At 53.6% G+C, this 25390-nt stretch overlaps 1 protein-coding gene across 16 annotated transcripts in view; it reads left to right on the plus strand.

Annotated features, from left to right (window-relative positions):
- The first annotated feature begins 713 nt into the window (after positions 1 to 713).
- Positions 714 to 25390, plus strand: part of CUX1 (cut like homeobox 1) — a 315007-nt gene continuing 290330 nt past the window's right edge. For 3 of the 16 annotated variants that reach the window (XM_079121804.1, XM_079121795.1, XM_079121796.1), the window contains exon 1: positions 716 to 996. In XM_079121804.1, coding sequence (XP_078977930.1) covers positions 934 to 996 — 63 coding nt within the window. In that variant the 5' untranslated portion in view covers positions 716 to 933. Of the gene's footprint in view, positions 997 to 1647; positions 2535 to 25390 lie in introns of those variants that run through there. The other 13 variants (XM_079121803.1, XM_079121806.1, XM_079121807.1 and 10 more) reach the window with 10 other exon arrangements.

Consider the following 25390-nt stretch of genomic DNA (forward strand, 5'->3'; position numbering starts at 1 on the left):
GAAGCCGAGGTGTCTGAACCCCAGGAAGTTTCTTGGGGGACACTGCAGCAGCTGGGCCGGCTGGGTGTGGGGTGGGGGGGCACAGCCAGTGCTCCAAGACTTTTCCTGCCGTGGCCTAAGCTGGAGCGACTTGGGCGAAGGGGGGCCGCGGGGACCCCCGAGCCACCGCCGTTTTGCAGTGCATCCTGGTGCGACCGCGGGGACCGTGCAGCGCCCTAAGGGTCAGGGCTGGTTTCCCCCAACTCCGCTCCCCGAAACGCGAAACGCAGCTCCTGGTCGCCGCGGTCTCTGGGTCCCCGCTTGGGCGCAGCGGGGCCGGAGCGCCTCGGTCCACCGCCAGCGCGCCGTGCACACGCGCGGTTGCGGGGGCCTGGGCCGCGCGGGGTCGGGGCCTGGGCAGGTGGTCGCGGCGGCTCCGCGTGCGAGCAGAGGGGTGAACGGAGCGCCGGCGTCCGCCCCAGGCTGCCCACGTCCCCCAAGCGGGCACCTGGAGCGGCTGCGCTCGTCCGCCCGCTACCCCCAGGGGTCCAGACAGAGCCCAGGTGAGCGGGGCCCGGGGCCTCCCGCGGGGCCCGGCGCCCCTCTCGCGCCCCGCAGCGCCCCCTCGGGGCCGGGCGCGGGGCCGCCGCGGCCGGGGCCGGGGGCGCGGGAAGGGCGGGGGTCGCGGGCCGGGCGCCCGCCGCGCGGGGAGGGGGCAGGCCGCGCGCGTCAGGCCGGCCGGCGGCCGCCGCGCCCCCGGGCTCCGACTCCGGCTCCGGCTCGGGCTCGCCATGGCTGCGGCGGCGCCGTGAGGAGGAGTCCGCGTCCGCCGTGGCGGCGGCGGCGGCCCGCTCCAGGCCGGGTTTTGGCGCCGCCCGCCTGCTGCCTCCTGGCGGCTCCTGAACTCCAGCCCCCTCTCTATCAGCCTCTCACTCCGTCTCAATATGTCTCAAGATGGCGGCCAATGTGGGATCGATGTTTCAATATTGGAAGCGCTTTGATTTACAGCAGCTGCAGGTCAGGCTTCTCCGCGCTCGGCCTCGCGCCCGGGGGTGGGGGCTGCGGGCGGTCGCGGCCTCCCCCGGGGCCCCGGGCTGCCGGGCCGCCGGGGGGCCGCGGCGGCGGGGAGGAGGGGGTGCCGGGGAGAGCGGGGCCGAGTCGGGGACAAGTCCCTCTCGCTCCCCGGCCCCCATTGATAACTCGCTTGATCGGAAATTGATCCTCTTTGTTCAATTCATCGATCAGCCCAAGATGGCGCCGGGAGCCGCCGCCGCCACCGCTGCCCCCGGTGTCTGCCCCCACCCCGGGCGCCCCCCCGGCCCTGCGCCGCCGCCGCCGCCGCCAGCGCCGCCGCCGCGGGACCGGGGAGGGGGCGGCCGGGCGGCCCGCGGGGCGCGCGCGCGAGGGGGCGCGGGCGGCGGGCGGCGGCGGGCGGCCGGAGGGGGCTGCGGCCCGGCGGCGGCGCCCGCCCGCGCGCCCGCGCCCCCGGCCCGCCGTATTCCCGGGGAAAGTTTGTGGGGAGTTGCTGTGGGGGGTGAAGCGCCTGCCTCTCCAGGAGGAGCCGCCGCCGCCACTGCCGCCGGCGCGGCGGAGCTGGGGCTGGTGGCGCTGTGGTGCCGCCGGCTCGGGGGAGGGTCAGAGCGGCCACCGGCGGCGGCGGCGGCGCGGCCCGGCTCCGGCCAGGCGGGCGGGTGGCCGGGCGGGCGCCCGCTCCCTGCCCCGGCCGGCCCGGCCCCGGCCGCCGCCCCCGGCTGTCAGCGGGCCGCGGCGCGCCGCCGCTGCTGCTCCCGGCGGGGCTGCGGCGCGGACCCCGGGTTTGTTTACGTCCCGGAGCGCCCGGGGGCCACCCGCGAGCCCCGCGGCCGCCCCGCTCTTTTGTGTGCCGGCGCGAGTGGCGCGGACCCGCCGCTCCGCACCCGGGGACCTCGGCGGCGGCGCTTCGGGGAAACTTGGCGAGGGGCGGCGGGGCTCCGGGCGCGCGGAGCCGGCGGGTCGCGGCGGCCGGGACCGCCGGGTGGGCGCGGGTGCGGGAGGGGGAGGAGGGCTGCAACTTTCCCCGAGCGCAGGCCCCGCGCGGCGCGGCGGCTCCCGGGCTGGGGGCGCTTCCTCTCCGCCGCCGCTCTGGGCGGCCCTCGCCGCGCGCCCGGGGACTCCCGCGGCCCACAGTGACCCGCCGCGGGCCGCTCTCCGGCCCTCTGCCCGGGGATCCCGTCCTCCCCGCGGGGTCCGCCGGTGCTATGGAGCGCGCTGCAGGTCCGCTCCGGGGCGCCTTTTCGGGCCGGGTTGTCGAAAGCAGAGCCCCGCGGGCCCCGCTGGACGGTGGCGTGCGGGACCCCGGTCCCCGGGCGCCGCGAGGGGCTGTCGCCGGGGCTCCCCATCCGGCGCCCGAGCTGCGGCCGCGCTCGGGGGGTGCGTGCCTGCCTGCCACCCCCCACCCGGAGGAGCCGGGAGCCCAAGGGGTGCGCCCCGCACGTGCCAGCTCCGCGCCCGTGACGCCCGGACAGCCCCGGGACTCTGCCAGGTGGATGTTGTGCGTCGCCGGAGACAAGTTGAAGGTGAGCGGCGTGTGGGCCCTGAGCTCTGCGAGCGCGGGAGTGGGGCCGGCGCTGCGGCTGGAAGGGCCCAGGGCGGTCTTGTGCCCAGCGCTGGGGAGGGCAGCCCGCGGCGTCCCTGGGGACCCTGCTGCCGCAGCTCTGAGGGTGCGTGAAGGGAAACTTGGCCGAACTTTGCCAACCCGGTGGGCTGCGGGTAGTGACCGACTGCACCTTGAGAAGCGAATGAACTCCTCATGGAGGCTTGTGGGAGCGAGGCAGATGGGGTGAGAGCGTCCGAGGGGAGTCGGACCACTTTAATTGTGTGGGCTTGCTTCTGCCCCTGCCTGCGGAAGAGCGATAGAGCACTCATAGTCGTTATGAAATTTCCTCAAATTTCTCGCTTAACTAGGAAGAAGACTATGTGAAATATGTATTTCCGATAAGATTAAAACTTAAAGGAGTTTGAGTATTTATTGACTAAAATAGATTACTCCAAAGTGTCTATTGTGTAAATTAGATTCCTGAATGTAATGAACACAGCCGAATGGCATTTTTGATAAATTGGTCTACCCTGTTTTAGTAAAAATAGCTCCCTTTTACCATAATTTAATTCCTGTGCTTACTGTAAAACCCGTTGTGGAGTTTTAAGGGACAAACCTTAATTTTTTTTCCTTCTTGTCTTCTTAAATGTGACATCCTAGCTTAATATCCATGAAGTTTCTTTTTTAAGCATCCTGGCAGGATTGCCTGGGAAATGGATTTGGTTTCTTGAGAGTTATTAGATTTTATGAACTTGGTATAAATAGTTCCCCTCCACCCTGATAGATTAGCTACTGTGATCGGGGGATCATGGGGACATTTAACAGTATGGCTTCAGGATTCGATAGAAAGTTTTCCTGGCAGTTTACTCTATTGAACTTAATGTTGATTTTGAGAAACAACAAAGACCAAACAAATCCTTTCCCCGAACATCATTCTTGTGTGGAGGGTCCCTTGCCTCTTGGTGGTAGCTAACAATTTGGCCTTAGCTGGTTTCCTCTGACTGCTGCATTGCATGTTTGAAAACGTCAGTTGAACGTGGAATGCCAGAGTTCCGTGGTCCTTTCCGTGGGCCAAGGGAGGCCTTTTGGTTGAGTGTCCTCTGTTTCCACACACAGTGAGTGGGCAAGTGGGGACTGGTCTGAGTGAGAAGTCATTAGTCTGAACTCTTGGACTTTCCAGACCCCTGGAATTGAGTCTGCTTGCCTGCAGAGCCCAGCGAAGGTCGTGGCTTTGCATCTGACGGTAGAGAGACTGGGTCTGGCTGGGCAGATCTGGGTTAGAGGCTGCAGTGGATCTGGGTGAATTTAGACAGTTCTGTGCCTCCTCAGGGCCTCAGGGAGCTGGGGGCTTCTGGGCTCTGAAGCTACCTTTGGGCTTGCGGGGAAAGCCCAGGAAGTTTCTGAAGATTGTTCTCTGTTTTGCTTCCTTTTTAGTCCCAGAGGCTTGCAGTATGGACGATTCAGAGCTTTGGTGTTGCTAAGACTCGTTGGACAAGTTTTCATCCTATCCCAGACTTGTAAAAACCAGACTTTTTTTATGTAAGAAAAACACCATTGTATAAATTTATCTTTTAAACACAGGTTTGAGGAAAGTGCACTTTCTAAAACCAGCTCATGTAACTCTGTTACGCGTCAGTGGAGCTCTGAACTTTCTGGGATGGGGCCTGCCAGTGGGCAGCTTCCCTTGGGGGTGTTATCTCTGCTTGGGGATGGCCTGCGTTCCCCTTTAAGGATCCTCTGCAAAAAGGGAACCCTAAAAGTTGTCTTCTTTTTCAAAATCAGAAAAGCCTTTCAGTGTTGCCGCGAATTCGTTTTCTCGTTGGAAGTGTGTGTTGCCAGTTGTCCAGGACGGTTCCTGGATGAAGTCTATCGTTTTAAATACCGTATCTCACCGGTGCCTTTGACAGAACAGCGAGTGAACGGACTGCACTGCCGCCGCCCCTGCTTTTGTCCTCTTGGTTCCTTTACTGTGGGTGCCTTAGAGGTTGGCTATGTGGGGGTCCTGCCAATCCATTAAAGTTTCGCTTGGGTGAAACCATCATTTTTTCCTGAGATGCAACTTAGTGCAGGAATAGAGTTAACGCAGCAGCTCCTGGTGGAGCTGTGCAGAGTCGCTTTTGCCTGCGTCCCCAGTTTCATGTGTCTCCTGTCAGTAGTCAGCACAGGAGAGTTGTAAAGGGGACAGCCAGCCTGGTCCTCTCAGGAATCCTTCTCCTCTAACCCACCGAGCTGACCTCAAGAATGCCGTCTGGTGACCCCTTGGAGCCTGGGGCCTTTAATGGCTGTTTAAATGTCTTCTCTGTGTTGCTGTTCAGTTGAGAAACCCCATCAGGCGCCTGGAGCCGCAGGCCCTGAGGTGGGGGCTCTGAGCCCAGTGACCAGTGTGGCTGTTCCCACCCCGCGCCAGCCTTCGGCTCATAGAGAAAACTGGCTCCAAGTAGGAAATCCGGATATGTTGGAGCACCACAGGGAAGTGAAGGAGGGACCGATTTGTTAGGGAAAAGGCTGTGAATTCTTTAGGAACAATTCGGCTGGCAAAAAACTACAGAGCTGGGCTCACTTTCTGCCAAGTGTCCCTTTGGTGTAGCTCACAGGGGCTCATGTAAATCTGGGGTGTTAAGACAGGTGTGTCAGCTGGGCTGTGACACAAATGACACGTAAAGTGACTGTGAAAGTGATTCTGATGTAGGGGATCATGAGCGACTGTGGGAGCTATTTAAAACATGCCTAAAGTTACTGAACACGTAACTTTAAAAATGGAAATGCTCTCCCCACGAAAAGCCTTTTTTATTGGCGATTGCAGAGACACAGTGTGTCTGCCTGGCCCTTTTGTTTTGTCTGAAGCTCTGCATTATCGTAGCCGAGAGATAGTTTTGGTTTCAACTGAAATTTCCTTGCCTCTGATTGTTTAAACCAGATCCTTAATCTTATTTTAACGTATTTAAAATGTTCAAAAAACCCGGAAGAATTGTTTTGTATAAGTAGCAAGTGAATGTAGTTTAAACACTCAAGCAATTCTGGTATCTAATTGGAAACAGGTGGAATTCTTGGAATCCTGTGTTTGAGCCTTCCTATAACCCAGCCTGGGGACACTTTTTATTCGTGGCTATTCATCTCATCTGGACTGTTTGAAGAGCGACCCCACGGCCTCTCTTTCCCCCATGACTGTTTACCTGGACGTTCCAGTCATGCTGGGCATTTTAGGAACCGGATGCCTGTGGATACCTGGTCACCTAGAGAATTGTGCCCGCAGGTGGTGGAGAGGCAGGGACGCTACTAGTGACTTCTTATCTGCTCTAATCTAACTTCTATGGCAAAGAAGTTGGGACCTCAGATTTAATAAACATTTATTTTACTCGAGCATGTAGGTACATTATATTATTCCCTGGTAATGCTTTAGCATTGAGAATTTATTTTCCCTAAAAGTTCTACACTTAGAGATATAAATTTCAATTATAACCAAACAATGTGAACTTGGTTTGGGGCCCTAATGATGGGGCCCTCGGAATCGCCTGTGTGATTTCTCCTGTTGGGGTTTCCAGGCCGTGCTCCTGAACACCAGGTGCCGGCCTTGAGTTCTGGCCTGGGTGCAGGTGCTGGCTTTCGGAGGAGCTGAGGTCTGCGTCTGGCCGCAGGTCCTGCAGCAGCTGCGAGCTTCTGTCCTTTCCATTCCCAGGCGCTTTCTGGGAAGATTGGTGGAGCAGAGGTGTGTCCTTGCAAGGAAGGGGGTTTTCCCCGGTGCAAGGAGGGGGACCCTGGGCTGATGTTCTCATTTATGCCACTCAGCCGATTTGAAGCACCCGGGTTGTGACTTAAAGATTTTTAAAAAAGTGCTCGTGCTGTAGCCTATTCACATAAAGTGGCACAGTTTAAAAATGTAACAAGGTCGCACAACTATCTTTGAAAGACGTCTGATCTATTGCAAACCCCATCAAGAGCCTTTACTTTAAAAAGCAAACAAACAAAAATAATTCTAATTTTAGCTGTAATTAAACTCCAAAAGGATGATGTTAATGCACAAATTAAAGGCTGTCAATTTCTTCATTTTACTCTGAAGGCTTTTCCTTACTCCGGAGTCCGCAGGCACTTGACAGAATTCTTGTGTTTAGTAGAACCCTGGGCCTCGGGGTTGCCAGACCCCCCAGGGGAATGGGCAGGGGATCCCACCCGCAGGGGTCCTCCTGCACGGAGGAACACAGACATGAGACCGGAGGAAGGTGGACGGGGTCTTCCTGCGGGGATTTACTAGCACTGCAGATAGTCAGGCAGGGATTCACACCCAGTGAAACTGACGGGGTTCTGCTTCCTTCCAGAAAAGTGTTTGTGAAGCTGGCAGGGCATGCCAAGGCGGCGGGCGCTCCTCTGTGAGCCGGAGAGTCCTGGGGAGTAGCTGGGCCCGCTGGGCCTTGCACAGGGCCGCCTCCATCAGCTGACACTTGCAATCCTGGATGCTCTTGACCCTTTGGGATTTGTGCAATTAATGGGGTGGGGGGACTACCAGCACTGAAACTCTGACACACGGAGCTCGCTCCTGGCGCTGCTTTGTGCCTGCGTCACAGACATGTCTCTCTGGCTGGACGTGCTCAATAAGTAAACGTGGTTAACAACTGTGCTTGTCAGGTGTCCCAGTTTGGTTGAGGGAAAAGCAGATGGACACGTTAGCTCTTTCTGAAGCGAGTATTGCGAAATTGTGAGAAGTCGAATGCCATTCTTACTGCCATTAAAAGTTTATTTGGGTGTTGACAGTTTTTTGCTAAATGCCAGACGATCGGGTCCTGTCCACCCGGCTCGTGAAAAAATGAAATAAGCCACACTCTGCTCAGAAGCTTCTTCCCGTTTCCCCAGAAGCAAGGTTGTCCGTCTTAGGTTGGGTCTCTTCCCCTAGTAAATTGTGTCTATTTCATTTTGTCACATAGCTTTACGTTTTTAAGACCAAAAAGGACAAGATCTCCTTTTAGGCACCTTTGTTCAGCGGTTCTTTTGGACCTGTGAGTCCTTTGGTTTATTAACGCTTTCCTTCCTGTTTTTTTGGGGGGGAGATGATTATTTCAATGAAGAGGATTTGACAGCAGTTAGTAAATGGCATCCAAGGAAAATCCTTGTCCTCGAGAGCCTGCAGCCACAAACATCGGCGGGCCCGTGGGCTGTGGGTTGAGGCCGGGCCACTAAGGAGCCGCCCTCAGCTGCTCAGCGGCAGCCAGAGCTCTTGCTGTCACCTCTACCTGTCTTTTCTTGCTCATCCTGCCCTGCCCAGCCTGTCCACTCCTGTGTGACAACTGTTTTTTTTTTCTTCTTCTTCTTTTTAGAATAAGTATTTGTGGTGCTCCATTATTTTGAGATTCTTGGATGAAAGATGCAATGTAAATGAACATTAAAAATAAAATTCTTGCTGGAGGGACTTGTACATCTAATTTTTTTAAACGAGGGTTGGAGAAGACTTTGGTTCTCCTGTTGGAAAGAGGAACATTCTGTTGCTTCTGTCCCCATTTTTGCATCACCCCAAAAGCTATGGCAGAAAATGTGCTTTTCATTTTCTGCTTTTCACCAGGTAGTTGACCTAGAACTTGAACCCATGCAGTCTGATGTTATGTGATTCCTCTCTGCCCTCACCAGGAGTGTAGATAGCAGGGGTTCACGGAACACAGACTCCTCAAAGGTCCCCCAGACGCAGAAATTGCAACTAGAATTGTGAGTGGAGCTGCAAGTTGAATTCCACCCTCCTGCTCCCACAGCAGACGTGCTACCAGCCGCATGGCCCTCGGAGCGCCTGTGAAGCCAGTGCAGAAACGCTCATTTACACCTTGTTATTTCCACCATAGCTCCACTTCTGGCTTTCGCCATAATGCGTGCGGTGGCAGCATTCGGCCAAGTGGGAGAGGAGTTCATGCTGGGAGTCATGTTTCTGCTCTGGGGACACATGTGGGAGCCAGAGCCAGGAGACCTGGGCTGCTCAGGGCACCCCTTGCAGGTGACTGTTTGCCACAGACCTCGTGGGCACAGGTGAGCTGTGCCACGCAGTCACAAAGCTGTCATCTGGAGCTGGCTGTCCCAGAGGGAGAGCTGGGCCGCCCCTCGTCTCCGCTTGGTCCTCAGCCCTGGTGCCAGCTGTCAGCTTGGACGTGGGAGTGGGAAAGAACATTGCCAGTTACGGTTGAAGGTCACTGTCAGGGAGTTAGAAGTGCTCTGTGATTGTTCTATTGGCTCTGCGTTGGTTTGTCATTATGTTCTCTTATAACGTGCCAATACTTTCATGAAATCTCTTTTGCATGTGTGCAGTTAGTTTTGGGGGCTGCTTATTGCATGTGAGATCCAGGTCTTCTAATGCACAGGACCTGAGTACATAGTCTTCTTTCAGAATTGTCCTGTTGAAGCAGGTCACAGTTTATTATGGATGTGGCTGCCAGGTGAATCTTCCCAAGCCATTGACTGCGTCGTGTCATGCTTCTCCTTAAATACCCACAAGTGGCTCTCGTACTCCCTAGTGGAACCCACGTTCTGCAGGTGAGCAGGCAGTTCCTGGTAGGTTCCTCCACCTGAGCTAGACCTTCCTTCCAGCAGAAATGGCCCCAGAATCTCCCTCACTTCGGGAAGCTTCCTTCCCCCTCTGTGCACCTGAGCGTCCAGCCTGATTTGCCTGCATTCCCTTCTTCCTTCGCCCTCTGCTTCCTGCCTGTAGGAGTGGACAGCTTTTTCTGTAGGCACAAGTGGGTGGGATGCCCAGGACAAGGCTTTGATGGAGCTGTGTGCAGAGGCCCTGGGAGGGCGGCAGGAAGGGCATGGAAATCAGGCGGTGGGATGGGGCAGGGCAGAGCCCCTCTCTGGGCACCTGGCTGAGCATGGGAGAGGGTTTGCCAGCAGAACATTCGTAGTGGCTGGGGTCTCTGGAGGCTGCCCTTGAGCTCCAGAACCCTCCTTCGCGCCTCTGATTGTCCACCTGGCACACTGCGGCGCCAGCTGGCTTGACCACACAGGTGCCTGCCCTCTGTCGTTCTGCACCTGTTGTCTCACTCCGGGGCCCTCTGTGGTTAGTGACTGCTTCGTGAGAGCTGAGGCCTCTGTTAAGGGACAGGTCCTTTGTGTTCTGATGGGAGACTCCCAACTAGTGAGCTTCAGAATGCAAACCTGATTTTTTTTTGGTGGCGCTGGGGACTCTACTACTGAGCTGCACCCCCACCCCCAGCCCAAACTTGATTCTTTTTAAATATTGTGGAAGGTAGGTTGATTATATTAAAATGGCTGTTCGGGAGACTTCTGATAGAATGTGTTTCATTTTTAAAAAATCCCCATTTGTTAAATTCTTTCTTAGCTTATGCTGGTTAAGATGTACATAATTGTATTTGTGACACATAAAACAAATTCACATTTTTGAAAACAGAATTGGGCAGAACAGCTCTTTGACGGAGATTTAGTCTTTAAGTCCTCTCACGACCTGAGTGGAAGGAAACGTCCCCACAGGACCCAGGAAAGCACTTGCCGCAGTCCCCAGAGCCCAAGGCATGTCAGAGCCAGCAGCAGGAAGCGTTCAGGTTCGGGTGTCCTGCTGGGGAATGGCTCACGTCTGCCCGACCCCCAGAAGCTTCACTATGTTCCTTGCACAGGGCATTCCAGTTTCAGAGCAGGGTGGCCTGGGTGCTCTTGCTGCTTCTTCATTTAGTCAAGAAAGCACCTCTGCTATTTTCGTGGGGTGACGTCATTGTCTGGCAGCAGGAACATTTGCATGGACTTGGGGAAGTGAGGGCCACTGGAGGGGCCCAGGGCACCAGGATGTCCCCGAGGTGGGGGGACCTGTGTCTGCAGGGCCTGTCAGAGGGAGAAGAGGCTGAGCTCCTTTTGGGATATGTAAGATTGGGCGCTGGGGGAGGGAATTCCTGCGGCTAGGCCCCTGGGCCAAGAGAAGGTTAAGTTTGGTAGAGAGGCTGGCCCTGAGGCCCTGGGGACGGTGACCTGGAGCTGGAAGCCTGTGGGGGGTTCTGTTGGAGTTTTGGCTGGTGCAGGAGAATTAATTCTGTGTTGTGGAGGTGGAGTGGGGAGAGATTCAGTCTCAGCTTGGGACCCTACTTGTCCTCACGCGCCAGCTCAGGAGCTAGTGTGCTGTGATATTGGGTGACAGGGCAGGAGGGAAGGGGCCTGCTGCCCAGGGCCTGGATCTACACGTTGAAGCCAGTTTACGTCCACTGGTGACAGGATAGGAGCTTTTCTTTTCAATTTCGGGTTTTTTGTTTTCTACCAGCTCCTGTTTCCCTGGCAGTGATGGTGGGTGGGTGCTGGTTTGGGCCCTTGCTTCTCTCCGTGGTGGCCTCTGTAGGCACCAGATGGCGAGGCAGTGCAGACTTCAGGAACTCGCAAGTGGAGTCGGGCATCACCTGGTCACTCTCTGGTTAGAAGGTGGCCCCCAGTTACAGGAGGAATCTGCTTGTATAGGCTGCACTTAGCAGAACATGTCAGTTCTGGGGGCGCTAGGAGACAGCTTGTGGGAATTTGAGATTTGTTTTTACAGGGCAAGAATGGAGTGTCCATTGTGCTGTCACCGGGAAAGGATATATTGGGAAAGGATCAATGCTCACCCTTTTCCAGGGATGGTCTTGTCGCTGGGTGATGCGTGCGTCCTTCCCCGGGATGTCTTGTCGCTGGGCAGGGTGTACTGGGAAAGGATCAGTGTGATCAGTGTTTCTCTGCTACCTCCTCCCTCCTCCCAGCCTCACTGTTTTGGGGGTTGACATTTCCATGTCCTTCACCCTCAGGCATCCCCATGCCGACCCCGCTGTGGAGGAGAAGGGGTTCAGCTGAAGCTCTGGGGTCATGGTGGGGAGGACACAGGGGACTCAAGGTGTGTCTGGGCCCTAAGAGGTGGAGTGGAGGTGGAGCTGGGTGGGTGGACCAGTGGGGAGTACCAGGCTCCTCAGGGACTTTGGCTGAGAGTCACCCCAGCCCCAGAGTCAGAGATCCTCTGACTACGGAGTCACAGCTGCCAATCCCCCAGCCGAGGCACACTCCCGCCAGTGAACGCCATCTGATGCTTGGGGAGCAGTGCCACACTGGGCAGGAGCCCTGGCCACCTGGCCTGCTGTCCGCAGATGCCCCTCTCTGAGGAGGCGAATCTGTTGAAAGAGTTTTCAAAAGGGAATCATGAAGCAGGAGGCTCAATGGTGACCCCAGGGCCCAGAGAGGACCTGCACTCCCTGGACTGGTCACCTCACAGGACTTATCCCCGCCATGGCCGAGGCCAGAGCCCGGCTCTCTGGGCCCCTGGGATGGAGCTGAAGTGTAGCTCCTGCTCTAACATTGGACCGAGTCACGCGGCTGCCCTGTCACTGGCAGGACGGCTCCCTGCGTGGCTGTGTCCTCAGCTCCCCGGGGAGGCGACGTGGAGCGTGCATGCAGTGACAGACCAGCTTTATGAGAAGCGTGTGGGTGGCCATCTGTCCTGAGGGAAGCAGCCTGGTCCCAGTGACACTTGTAGATCTTAACTGATTTCTCTCAGAGAATAATTTCGTTGGAAAAGAGATTTTAGGTGACTGGATTCTGTGCTTTTTTTTTTTTTTTTTTTCTTCTTGGTATCCCCCAGCGTCCAAGGAGAGGGTTCCAGGGGGAAGGGAGGCCACCTTTGGGGCCTGAGAAGCTGAGACTGGGGAGCAGCACCCATGGAAGGGAACAGGAACTGTCCATAGGAGTGGCCTTCTGTGTCCTGTTGACAATGACCTTCCAGCTGGCCAGTGTTCCCAGCACCTGGGGTGCAGGGTGCTGGTGCTTCCAGAGGTGGCTGGTGCAGATGTCTACCCAGCTGGACCCCCACGACTTATTTAAAACAGGTGGGACGGTGAGCGTAAGCGTCAGCGTGGCTGTGACTCAGCCGGGAGGGAGGCAGCCTAGAGTCCTTCATTCAGCCCTGTTTGCTTTTGGTTGGTAATCCTTTGTAATTCCCTGGTTTCATGATGTAATTCTAATGGAATTAAACTTGAACACTTCAAAATTATGTAATTAATTGCATTGGGCTTCAATTACAATGACTAATTATAGTGATACCTGGTGGCAAGTCAGGTACTTACTGGCGGGGGGTCCGTGCCTGCCCAGTGTTAGGACAGACGTTGCTGTGGGGCATCTAAGCGCCCACTCGGGCTGGTGGAGGGGAGGGGAGCAGCCTGGTGTCTGTGGCCACTCGGGTGCCTTCTGGTCCCCACCTCCCAGGGTAGCTTCCAGGGTGGCTGGCAGGGAAGGACTGTCTCAGGAGGAGGTTGACAGGGACGCCTGTGGGTAGGGGAGGAAGCTGAGGTGTCTGATCCTCTCTCGTTCAGGGAAGTGAGGAGGGTGGGAGCCAGTGGACAGGAGAGTTCAAGATGGGAAGGCCACTGTGGAGCAGGGAGGAAGTGCCGGGCCTGCCTTGGGGCGGGGAGAGGGAAGTCTGGTCTGTGCAGTCACGATTCACAGCGCAGGCTCCAGGCCGCAGACAAGCCATCAGACCCTGCGGAGCTGAGTTCGCAGACATCCCAGGAAGTCCGCCGTTGCCTGTGTGACTGTTTTATTTTGCTAAGGAAGCTTTCCCCCAGTGACTGTCCTCTCGTGCCAGGCACTTGGCACGCCCCTCTGATGGGAGGCGCAGAGCTGTCCCTGAGCAGGCTGTGCTGTGTCTGTGGAGGATTGAGTGGCCCTGTGCCTGTCCTTGCTCAGCCACCTGCTTCCCTGTCCTCCCAGGTAGCCCTTCTTCCAGGGAGGGATCGTGGAGTGGGTGGCATTCGGTGCCCAGTGTTCTGTGAGAGGTTCAGGTGACTTCTCAGAAGGCAGCTCCCTCCACACCTCATGCTAGATGGCTATTCTCGGTGCCGATGGCCGTGCTGGTGTGTGCCCGCTCCCTGTGCGGAGGAGCCCTGTTTCCAAGCTCTCCTGAGGGGCACGTTTGGCTTAGGCCACTAGCACATCCAAGTGCCTTACATTTCTGTTTTTGAAGGGAGAGTGGCTCTTGGACACATTCCAGTGTATAATTAATTTCAAAAGTCACCTTTTGGGGGAGGTGGTACGGAGAGCCCTTGGGGAAAACTTTCTTTTGAACGTGCTGCTTGTTGACCTGGTACAGAAAGTGGGTCCTCCATCACAGTCCCTCTGATCTGTTACTTTTTTAAAGATGAGATTTGCATAACATAAAATTCACCTCTTCGGCGTTTGCAGTTTTTGGTGTCTGCTGTGTTCAGTGTCCTACTGCTGTCTCGGCTCTCTAGTTAGAGTAGTTCCAGAATTGCAGCAGACCTCGTGCCTGTTCCCAGTCCCTCTGTGCCTCCCTGCCCCCACTTAGCGGGCTCTGGTCCGCTTTCGGCTCTGGGTCTGCCCATTTTGGGGTTCTCCTGTGAGCGCAGGCATCTTTCACCTAGCATGTGTTCCAGTTGACTCCAGGTTGACTCACTGTGTCGCCCGTTTCTTTCTGTGGCTGAGTGACGTCCCGTGGTGGACGTGCCCACGTTGCTTATCTTTTCATCAGTTGATTTCCAGTGATTGATGGTGGTTTCCGATTTTTGGTTGCGTGAACATCGTTTACTAGTTTCTGTGTGTCAGTGTCTTGGTTCTCTGGCATGTGCTTGAGTGTGGAGTTACAAAGGCACTTCTAGGGACCCTGCTTCCCCTTTGGGCCGGGGTCCTCTGGGCCTCTGCTGTCCAGGTGCGGCTCTTCAGCCCCACTCCCTTCTCCCGCCCTGCTCTTCCAGCTGCCCCTTCCTTGGATGCTCCAGGGCATGGCTGCACTTGGAGCCTCTGTCCTGTAAGGTGGACTTTGCGGAGTGACTGTGGAGCAGGCTGGGATGCAGACAGGCCTCTCCTCTCCCTTCCTGCGCACTGCCAAGGGACCTTCCCCCCAGGGGGCCACGCTTCCCTGCCGGCTGGTTCAGGTGGTGGCACTGTCCGGCGCAGATGCTGTGGGCAAGCCTCCTTCTGCCTGTGGGTGTGCCTGTGTGGGGAGAGGCTGCTCAGGCCTGCCACCACCACCACCACCTCAGCACCACAGGGGTCTAAGCGTCAGTCTCAGAGGTGCAGAGCGGAGGACGGGAGGGGCCTGGGCCCTCGATGGCTTAGTGGGAAACTGGCCGTCGTTCCTAGTGGCCTTCTGCCACTGAAGCTGGAAGGGGTCCTAACGTGATGTGCAGTGCAGGCCACGTGCCGGCCAGGCCTGAGATCCACACGCACCGAGACTGAGGCAGGAGGGCTGCTTGGGCCCAAGAGGTCAAGGCCAGCCTGGGCAACAAAGTGGGAGCCCATTTAAAGAAAGCAGATCCTGGAAGGCCGCTCCTGCGCCATGGCCAGGGATGGCGGGCGGAGCGTCTGAGGCACTGACTTGGGCTGAGGAGGAAATTTGCTGGTTCCCGCTGCCTCTTCCAATGGCAAGCAGATTTCTCTTGCCAAGCCAGATGTCCCTCAGTGCTTCAGCTCCAGCCAATAAAACATTAAGCAATTAGAATGGTTAATATTCAGTTAAGTATAATTAGAAGCTGGTGTGAATTGTGAATGAAATTGGCAGGTTCCATAAGTTACAGCAGAACACCAAATCTGCCTGGAGTTGTGTGTGCGTCCCTGTGGCCGCCGGTTCCAGAAGACAAGTCATCTTACCTCCCTTGTGGGGAGATGGAACAGGGGCTGTTTCCTCAGTTTGCTCCGGTCTTGAAAGTTTAGGAACATCTTGTTAGTTGTTTTATTACATGGAAGAGGCTGAGATCTGGTGGGAAGGGTTTGATGTTGCCATTTCTACCCAGGAAGAAGCCAGACCCGTGTCCTTCCTGCCTGGCAGTGTGTGGCGTGTACGTGTTGTGTGCATGCACAGGTGTCTCACCCACCTCGGTTCATAGAACACCATGACTATCTTTAAAAAATTTTTCTCCTCTATGTCCCATCCCCAGTGCTGCCCCCCCATTCTAATAGTTTAATAGGGGTGCCTCCTTGTGAAGCATGTGTGAAGCGTGTGGATAGGTAGTTTTGACTTTTTTAAAAATATTTTTTAGTTGTAGATGGACACAATACCTTTATTTCATTTTATTTATTTTTATGTGGTGCTGAGGGTGGAACCCAGTACCTCACATGTACTGGGCAAGCGCTGTACCACTGAGCCCCAGCCCCAGTCTGGTAGTTTTGATTTTTAGGTATGGTTTTGTGCTATCTTTTTCTCCTCCTTTTTGCTCATCTCTCTTGTATTTTTGGTACTGGGAATTGAACCCAGATGTCCTTAACCACTGAGTCACAGCCCCAGCCCTTTTTCTTTGTTTATTTTTTAAATTTTGAGAAAGGGTCTTGCTAAATTGTATAGGGCCTTGCTAAGTTGCTGAAGCTGGCCTTGAATTCTTGATCCTCCCACCTCAGCCTCCCAAGCCTCTGGGATCACAGGCATGTGTTGCCTACCCAGCTGCAGCTTGCTTTCCCACATGTGTCTGAGATCCCTGTAAATCTCCTTTGCTACTTGTGATGGCTGCATTGGACCCCATCTCAAGAATCCACCTGTGTCAGTCCATCTGGGCCACCACAGCCTGGTGGCTTAAGCAACAGGCATCTCACGGTTCTGGAGGCTAGAAGTCCAAGGTTGAAGTCCTGGCCAGTTTGGTTCCTAGCTTGCAGATGGCCCTCTTTCCCTGTGTGCTTACATGCAGGCAGAGAGAAGCATGCCAGCTCTCTGGTGTCTCTTCTCATTATTACGCTGGTTCCATGGTGGGGGCCTCAACCTCATGACCTCCTTGACCCCAGTCCCCTGCAAGAGGCTCCACTTCCAAGTCCCCTGGCCCTGGAAGCTGGGGCTTCAGAAGGTGGATCTTGGGAGGGGTCTGCATTCAGCGGTGGGCTGGCTCGCTGATGAGTCTGTTTCCTGGGCGTGGCCCCTCCGTGGTGCCCACACAGTGCCTTGCGGAGTGGGTGCGGACCTCCTAGTGCTCTTGCCTCTGGACTGCCAGCCGGACCGGGGTCGCTGGGTCAGGATGGGGGTGCTCGTTTTACCAAGGCCGCCAGGTCGCAGCCGCTCAGGTTTCCCAGTTTTCAGCAGCGCTGGGTAAAGGCGTCCCCCAGCCTGATGGCTTTAAAGTGGCACTTCCTTGAGACTTGCTGTCTTTTCAGACTGCCCCCAGTAGACAGCCTGGCCACCTCCTTCCCGCTGCTTCTACACGCCGTGCCGTCTTGGCAGCGTCCTCTGTGCCCCGCAGGCTGGTGCTGTTGGTTTCCATCCTACAGCCACAGTGCCCTTCAGTAAATAGGAACACTTAATTTTGGTGATGTCAGATCTACGATTTTTTTACCCTCATGCTTTTGTGTTGTTTCAGTTTTGTTTGAAAAGCGTTTTCCCACTTAAGCACGAAGAATTCATATTTCCCTCGCCAAATAGATTTGTCTTTCACGTTTAGTTTTTAGATTTATATTGGTGTTGATTTCTCCCTGCCCGTCCTCTGCCTGACTTGGGAGGTTGCCTCTGTCACACTCCCAAGTCCTTATGTATGTGGGTATGTGTGTTAGTCACTTCCTGTTACTATAATAAAATATGCGAGGCCAGGTAACTTATCAAGAAAAGAGGTTTATTTATTCACAGTTTTGGAGACTCAAAATCCAAACAACATGGTGCTGCTTCTGGCAAGGGTCTCCTTGACCATGCCACCTGTGATGGACGATATTCAGGTGGGATTGTGTGAGTGGGAGAGATCACATGGTGAGGTATGAAGTGGGTAGGGACTAGAGACCTGTGGTTTCTCTCTGGGAGCTAACCAGAGAAGTACTGATCCTAATCCTCTCCCAGGGCAAGGACCCCAGCAGGGCCTAAGGAGCTCCTGCTAGGCTCCACCTCTTAAGGCCCCACCGCCTCTCATCGCTGCCACCCTGGGGAGCGGGGCTTCAGCACACAAGCCCTTGAGATGGACTACCCCAGACAATAGCAGTGTGTTCCTGGGGTCCTCCTCCTGCTCTCCCACCCTGGTTTGTTTTGACTCTATTCCGTTTGAATTTCTGAGTGGGTGAATTTTCCTCTCTGCTTCTTTCTCTCGGTATCTTCGTTCAGCATTTTCATTATTCTTTCAGGCACATTTCTGCCAGGTGTCCACATTCTGTAGGAGTTTCTGTTGGAGTTACAGTAAATACACAGGTTAATTTGGGGAGAATTAATAACTAGGTGTCCCAACTGTGAACAAAGATACTTTTCTGTTTAGGCTCCTTATCGGTAAAGGTTGTGTTCATCCTTTATTAGATGAACTCCTGGTTCCTTACAGTTTCGTAGTATTGTGAACAGGGTCTTACTGTTTCTTGATTTTTGATCAATTATTGTGATATAAAAGAAAACGATTGTCTTTGAGTATTGATCTTGACACTGGCAAGTGGCCACTAACGTTTTGTTAGCCGACTTGGTTCGGTGGCATCGTCTCTGGAGGGCTATGGCCTCACAGAAGGGTGGGCCTCACTGGCCCCTTTCCTGCACTCCGAGTCGGAGTAGCTGGGCTCCTTGGCCAGGAGCCTGCCCTGGGGTGCAGGGCAATGGTGGTACCCGTCGCCCCTCTCTTCCCTGCTCTTGAAAGGATTGTGTCATTTTTGGAAAAAGTGTCAGCCCCGCGAAGGAACTACCTTCCCTGCTCTCTCCCAGTTTTTGGAGAGTTTTCATCATAAATGGGATTTGACCTTTAGTAAATAGTTTTTGTATAGTCTGCTCACACCCATGTGATTTTATCCCTGAGTCCCTGTGTGTGGCGAAGGTGGTGATGACCGGGCGGGGGCGTCTGTCGTTTCCGGGGTAAACAGCTCTTAGGTGTTTCATGTGTCGCAGGATTTGATTGACAGTTTTCCAGTGTGTCTTTAAGTGGAACTGACTGCTTTCTCTTTGTCCCGTCAGGGTTGGGTCGTGCTCTCATAAAGCGGGCCGCCCTGCTCTGGAGCACTGTCTTCTGTGAGGACCGCCTGGTCTTGCGTCCCATCCTGTTCGCTTGCGAAACCCTCGGTCGGGGATCCAGAGAGGGCTGGCAGGCGTTGATGTTGGCTTTGCTTTGGTCTGTTCTCTTACACCAATTTTGATATTTTGTAGTTCTCTAGGATTCTATCAGTTTCATCTAGATTTTAAAGTTTATTGTGTGGTTTATAATATTTTTATAACATTTATTTTTGTAAATTTGTTTTTAGCTCTATTTCCCATTTATCTGCTGTATTCTCTGTTTCCGAATTTGTGTACGACTTTTTATTTTGGATTGTGCATGGAGTTTTGTTCAAGCTATTAGTCTTTAAACAGTTTTGTTTTTTTTTTTGTTTGTTTATGTGCCTTATTATTATCTTTTTTTCATTTGTATGTGAATATATTCTCTTTTCCTGACCTTTCTTTTTGTTTTTGAACTGGGTATTGAATCCACAGGCTTTGTCACTGAGCCACATCCCCAGCCCTGTTTTGAATTATTTAGAGACAGGGTCTCACTGAGTTGCTTAGGGCCTCACTAGGTTGCTGAGGCTGGCTTTGAACCTGCGATCCTCCTGCCTCAACCTCCCGAGCTGCTGGGATTATAGGCATGCACCACAGTGTACGACCTTCTTTTTGAATGCTCAGCTTTTTCAATTTGAATTTTTCTTGTTTTCTGATAAACATATTCAAAGTCATAACGTTTACTCTAAGTATAACTTGAGCTGTGTTCCATAAATTTTGATATGTAGTGCTTATTACATTTTTGTTTTGTAATTCTATATTTATTTAATTTCCCTATAATTTCCTCTTTGACCTAAGTGTTGTTTAATAGTATATATTTTTTAGACTGTCGACCTTTTTCTTTAATGGTTTCTTTTAGGTTTTGATGTGTTTTTATTACATATGGTCCTAGAACTTAGTCCTTGTGACCTTGATTCTTTGGGATACCGAAACCTTTGTGGTGCATCGCACAGGTAGATTTTTATGAACGCTTCCATGTGCCCAGTGAGGGTGTTTCGGGTCTGAGTGGAGGATGCATTGTGCACACCTGTGTCTGCGGCCTGCTGTGCATCAGCGCATCAGCACGTGTAGCGTGCTGGTGTTCCTGAGCTGCTCCTGCCTCCCACGTCGTCTTCCCTGCGGTGCCAGCAGAGATGTGGCCTGTTACGCTAAGGCTCCATGTTTGATCGTGGTCTTCCATCTTCTGATTTAGGGTTCGTTTTCCTTGTGAGATCCAGTCCCCTTCTCTAACCGGCAGGGTGCTCTCTCCTTCAGTTCTCCTGGTTTTGACGTCGGAGTGATCCCATTGTCTCCTTTTGCTTTGGGTTTCTGTTCGTCCAGTGTGATGTGTTCTCTTGCTCTGCTTCCGGCCTTCCCAGGTCCTTTAGCTGTGAGTGTGTCTGTTGCAGATAGAGGAGGCAAGAATTTGTTTTTAAACCCAGGCTGAGTGTCCGATCAGTGAATTTTAACTGGTATACATTTATGGTAATTGTGGTTATTTTTGGACTTTGGACATCTTATTTTGTGTTTTTACCATTTTTCATATGTTCTCATAATGCTTTTTTGAGTTGGATTTTTCTGTGCTGAATTTAAAAATTGTTCAGTGTACTTTATTTTGGAATTCAGAATCTGGATTACTCTCGATATTATTCACACTCATTTATGTCTTTAGTTTTTCCCGTAAGTTCCTTCTCTTGTTCTCCCCTCCCCTTGGGAGTGAGCCGCCCCTGCTGCTACCTGAATGCTCTACCACTGAGCCACACCCTGGCCGGCACCCAGCGGCTGCGCCTGAGAATAGAATTTTCACTTGTTTTAATTACCTGGCACAGCGTTTCTCAAGCTCTCCAGTCTCTCCCTCTCTTCCTGCCAGTTCAAGTGTTGAGCACACCCCACCACACACTCCTGGTCTGGCCATCTAGATTTCTGGTAGTGGCACCACTGGTGGTGGTGGTCGGTGGCAGGCAGGATCAGCTTTTCCTGGTACGGAAGCAGAAACTCTGGGTGGGGACGGAGCCAGTGATCTGTGTCTCGCCTTGTCCTGCAGATGGCTGCACAGGAGCGTACGAGAACCTCCGGCTTGGAATCTTAGTCCTTTTTCTGTATTGTCTGTATATTTGATTTTAATGGTTGTTTCATCTTTGGGCTTATTAAAACACTATCAGACTTTCCAAGGTACTTCTCACCCTGTATGCAGTTTTGGACTTTTAGTGTGAGTTTTCTCTTCCTTGCTGGAGTATTTGTAATGGCTCTGCATTTAAAGAAGTCTTTCTCTGCCTGAGACTCAGGTCTAAGACTGTACTTGCTTCACCCGCACATTTAAAAGACAGTTCAGCTGGGTATAAAACTTGCACCAGAAACCCATTTTTCATATGTTCTCATAATGCTTTTTTGAGTTGGATTTTTCTGTGCTGAATTTAAAAATTGTTCAGTGTACTTTATTTTGGAATTCAGAATCTGGATTACTCTCGATATTATTCACACTCATTTATGTCTTTAGTTTTTCCCGTAAGTTACCCTCATTTTCTTTTTGCTTAGAAGGGTGTGGTTGAGACCCTGCTGACAGCGTGACTCTTGTTTTGGGTAGATGGCCTCATTTTCCTTCATACGCTTAGCTTTGTGCCTAAATGTCATCCTGGTGTAGCCACGAGTGGATTTTTCTCCCTTACCCATCCTACTTGCTACTTCAGGGACCCTTTTGATCTGATGGCTTACTTTTCTTACGGAGTTCTCATACTCTTATCTCTCCAGTGTTCTCTCCCTTTCCTTCTTTTGAGGACTCTTGCTGTACAGATGCGGGCTTCCCTGCCCGGGGCCCTTTGTGTCTTCACTTTAGCTTTGTTCTTTTTTTTTTTTTTTTTTTGCGGTGCTGGGGATCGAACTCAGGGCCTTGTGCTTGCGAGCCAAGCACTCTACCAGCTGAGCTATCTCCCCAGCCCTAGCTTTGTTCTTGAACGTGGTGGGATGGGCGAGTAAAGGCTGCCATGAAAGGGTAACGGTTGGAACCGGGAGTGTAATCGGGTTCACCAGAAATTCTGACTTGCTTCCTGGCTGAGATCTGCTGGTTTCGCCTGTGGTGTGGAGGTCGTGGTGGGGTGAGCCGAGGGAGCTATTTGGATGGGCCCAGATGGGCTGCCTGACTTTGAAGATGTCTTGTATGCCTCGTGTGGCGTTTCTCTTGGACAGAACGCTCTGCTTAGACCCTGCTACTCAAAATGATCCATTAACCAGCCACATAGGCATCGCCTGGGAGCTTATTAGAATTGCAGAATCTCAGAGCCCCGCCCCAGGCCTACTGAGTCAGAATCCACATTTTTATGAGATGGCCAGGTGACTCATAGTCACACTCAAGATCGATAAGCCCTGGTCTAGATTTTTTGAAAGGGATGGTTGACTTCGTTGAACTCGTATTTCAGCGGAGGGCTCCTCCCCGTTCCTCCGGGTTGAGCTTTCCCCAGCGCACTCGGGGAGCTGCTGGGGAGGGGCGCTGCAAACAGCCTGTGCCTTGCAGGGAGGTTCCTGCCCTCTCCGAGCTGCTTTAAACCAGCTCCTCTTTACACACAGTTCTGATAGTATCGATTATCTGCTAGCACATTAAACAGCAGACTGGAAGCAGGCCAGGGAGTATGGGTGGCGGGCCCAGGGACAGCAGCAGTTAGGACCAGTTGCCAGCTTGGTGGCAGGAGGCGGCCAGGACTGCAGAGTTGTGGGCTGGGCTCAGCAGGTGCAGAGGTGGGTTCTTCAGTCGGGCGAGGAAGGTGGGCAGGGGTGCGAGACTCTGCAGCTCATGGGTTCAGGTCGCAGGTGAATGTTGGTGATTAACTTTGGGGACCCTCTCCTCCCATCATTGGGGGGTCCTTGACGCACTGTTACCGGGAGGTGGAGGACACGTGGCCTTCCGGGTGGCCTGCCTGTGGGCGTGCCCAGGTCCTCTCAGTGCTGCCCCCCGCAGTGTGGCAGGGTAGTTTAGGCGGTGGCTGGGGGCCTGCAGAGGACCGGTCTGGTTTGGCCCCTTCCTCTCCCCATTCGTTAGCTGTGTGACTTTGGGCACTTCACCCTCTGAAGAGTCCCAGCTTCACCGAGGAATAGTAGGTGTTCAGCTCGGGGCCGTGCCTTCTGTCCTGTCCTCCAGGTTTGTTTTTGTTTTGTTTTGTTCTTTTTTAAAGAACAATGAAAAAGTGAAGTTCAAAATGAAAAAGTTCTGTGGCCTCGGCGGCTCCCCAGCAGAGACTGCCTTCCGGTAAAAGACAGCAGCGGCCACGGCCTGGCCCCACGTCAGTGCCCGGGTCACCGGTACCCGCTCATGTGCTGCTGCTCATTGTTTTTCTTTCTTTTGTACTTTTTCCCATATATTTATTTTTTTCTCCCTTATATAATTAAAGAAAATCTGCCTCCATGTGGGCCAGCTCAGTTTCAGTTTGTAGGATGAATTTTTTGGTACCGGGGATTGAACCCCGGGCGCTAACTGCTTAGCTACATCACCAGCCCTTTTCATTTTTTTTTTTTTTTTATTTTGATACAGAGTCTAGCTAAGTCGTTTAGGGCCTCACTAAGTTGCTGAGGCTGGCCTTGAGCTTGCGCTCCTCTTGAGCCCTCGGGATACAGTTGTGCACACCACGCTGGGCTAGAATAAAATTTAATATTCAAGCCAGCTTCCTGGGTGTGAGCAGCTTCCACTGCCAGTGGTCAGTGGGCAGATGAAACAGGTGAGTCACAGGGCATTGGCACCTGGTGGCTTTTAATATTTGGAGGCAAACTTCCTACACAAAAGAGGACTTTGAAAGTAGAAGTCCTCCCAGAACTCTTCAGACAAGGCCCTTGACTCATAGTGTTGATTGGGCCCAGTAATTGTCTGTATTTCTCCTCTCAGGCCTCTGTGGGGACCATATTTAGCTCAGAGTTTATCTCCTCTGTGCAGAGGGAGGCTCCATTTACGGGGTGTGCATAACTGTGAAGGTAAGAGCAGTGTCTAGGCGCTTGGCACATGAACAGTGGGAGAAGACCGAGACGTAGGCCTCCCTGTGCCCCCAGGCCCTTCTCTGATGAGGGCGGGGTTTATGCTCACAGTTGCTGACAGCCCTGGGGACCTGCACCTCTGCTGTTGGGCACTGAGTTTTGTTTCTTTGGCCAAGATCCTGAAGATGGCTTCTGAGCAGGTGTTCCGTATTTGGTAGCAGATTTGGGCTGTTCGGTGGTCAGCCTGTGCTTTCTCCAGGGCGTTGAGTTGGGGTCTGGAGAAGGGACAGAGCGGATAATATTAGCACGCTCCTCCTCTGTCTTGTGATTTCACCTGAATCGCAAACGTAGGAAATTCATACAAAACGTGCTGATCTGACTTCACGGTAAGCGGGAATTTGGAAGAAATGGTAAAATCCTCGTACAGAATGTAGATCGGAGAGGATTTTGGAAGCAAAGCCAGAAAGTTCATTGGTGAAAAATCCTTGATTTCAAGGAAAACAACTCACTTTCTGTAAGTGAGTAAGGGTGTGGTGGCTCCCTGCACACAGGTGTGCCCTGGCAAGCCTGGGACTACAGGAGATAGAGGGCACAGTTGGCCCAGGTATGCCGGGGCCTCCTGGCTGTGTTTTCAGTCCAGCTGCCCCAGGCAGCCTCTTTGGAGGCCTGAGGCAGGGCAGCCTCCTCCACCTGACACTTTACCAGGTCTAGGTTTGGCCTGTAGAAAGTAGGTCACGGATGAGCCGAGGGAGTGAAAACAAGGCAGAATTAGTGGCTTTCCATTAGTCCTTGTTGTTCAAGGGAAAAAAGGGGGGCGTTCTACATCCTATCTCTTGTGAATGTATTTCATTTTAAAATAAAAATTATCTGAAGGTAGCCATTGTGCTTACGTGCCTTCTTTCTTTTAAAACATCTTTTCATTTTTTATCAAAATGTTGGAAGATTATTAAAAAAGAGCCGGCCCCGGGCCACTTCTGTCCTCAGTCACTGCCCAGAGCAGTTCCTTGGCCATGCTGCTGCCTTGGCTGGTTGAGCCAGGGATGGAGACAGGATGAGGGCTCAGGGCTCAGGCCCTGCCCCTCCTGAGTTGTCATGTTTCTCATTGCTCAGTTGATTTTCAGACCTTCAGTGTCTGCAAAAAACATAAGTAGTACTTTTCTGCATACTTTCTCTTTTTGGTACTGGAATTGAACCCAGGGGCACTTAACCATGGAGCCACATCCCCATTTTTATTTTTTATTTTGAGACAGGATCTTGCTAAGTTGCTGAGGCTGGCCTTGAATTTGTGGTCCTCCTGCCTCAGCCTCATGAGCCACTGGGATTACAGGACTGCCGCCGTGCCTGGCTTTTTCTGCGTAGGTTTACATAAGGCATCTCTGGATGTCCCTCCTGTCACTTGGTCTGGAGCTCTGTGGAAGCCCTTGTTGGGCAGACCCATGGAACTGCTTTCCACCCAGGTTGCCACCGAGTCCTGTGAGCTGTAGTGACTCTGCCTGATGGCGAAGCCTGGCATGGGAGAGGCCTGGCCCTTCTGCCCACAGTGCTCACCTTCCAATGGTCTGGGCCCAGGTACAGGCCTCTCACGAGTCTGGTGACGTTTGGTTGTCTGTTCCCACTCAAGGACGACACCCTGGTGCTGGTGTGGGAGCCCTGGGTTGGGGTGGGTGGTTCTGTGACCTCGCTGTAAGTGGTCACCAGGTATCTTATTGGGGGGCCCCGCATCAGGACCTGTGGTGCTCTTCTGTTGGTCAACGACGTCCCTCTAGGCAGGAACCTGGGTTTTCCTGCTGCAGGGTGGCTGGGGGCTGTTGGTCACTACTTGTCTGTAGGAGCTGGGCTGAGGACGTTCCTTCAGGGCCTCCACATGGGACCTGAGGAGCCCCCATCTTCTGCCTGCAGTGGGGGTCTGCTCCCGTGGGGGCATTTGCCCACCTGCCGTCCTGGGGAGCCTGTCCAGGCTCTGTCCAGTGGTCTGCATAGCTGTCTTTGGCCTCTGCTTCAGGACTGCT

Source organism: Sciurus vulgaris (assembly GCF_902686455.1).
Source record: "Sciurus vulgaris genome assembly, chromosome: 18".
Taxonomy (NCBI): domain Eukaryota; kingdom Metazoa; phylum Chordata; class Mammalia; order Rodentia; family Sciuridae; genus Sciurus; species Sciurus vulgaris.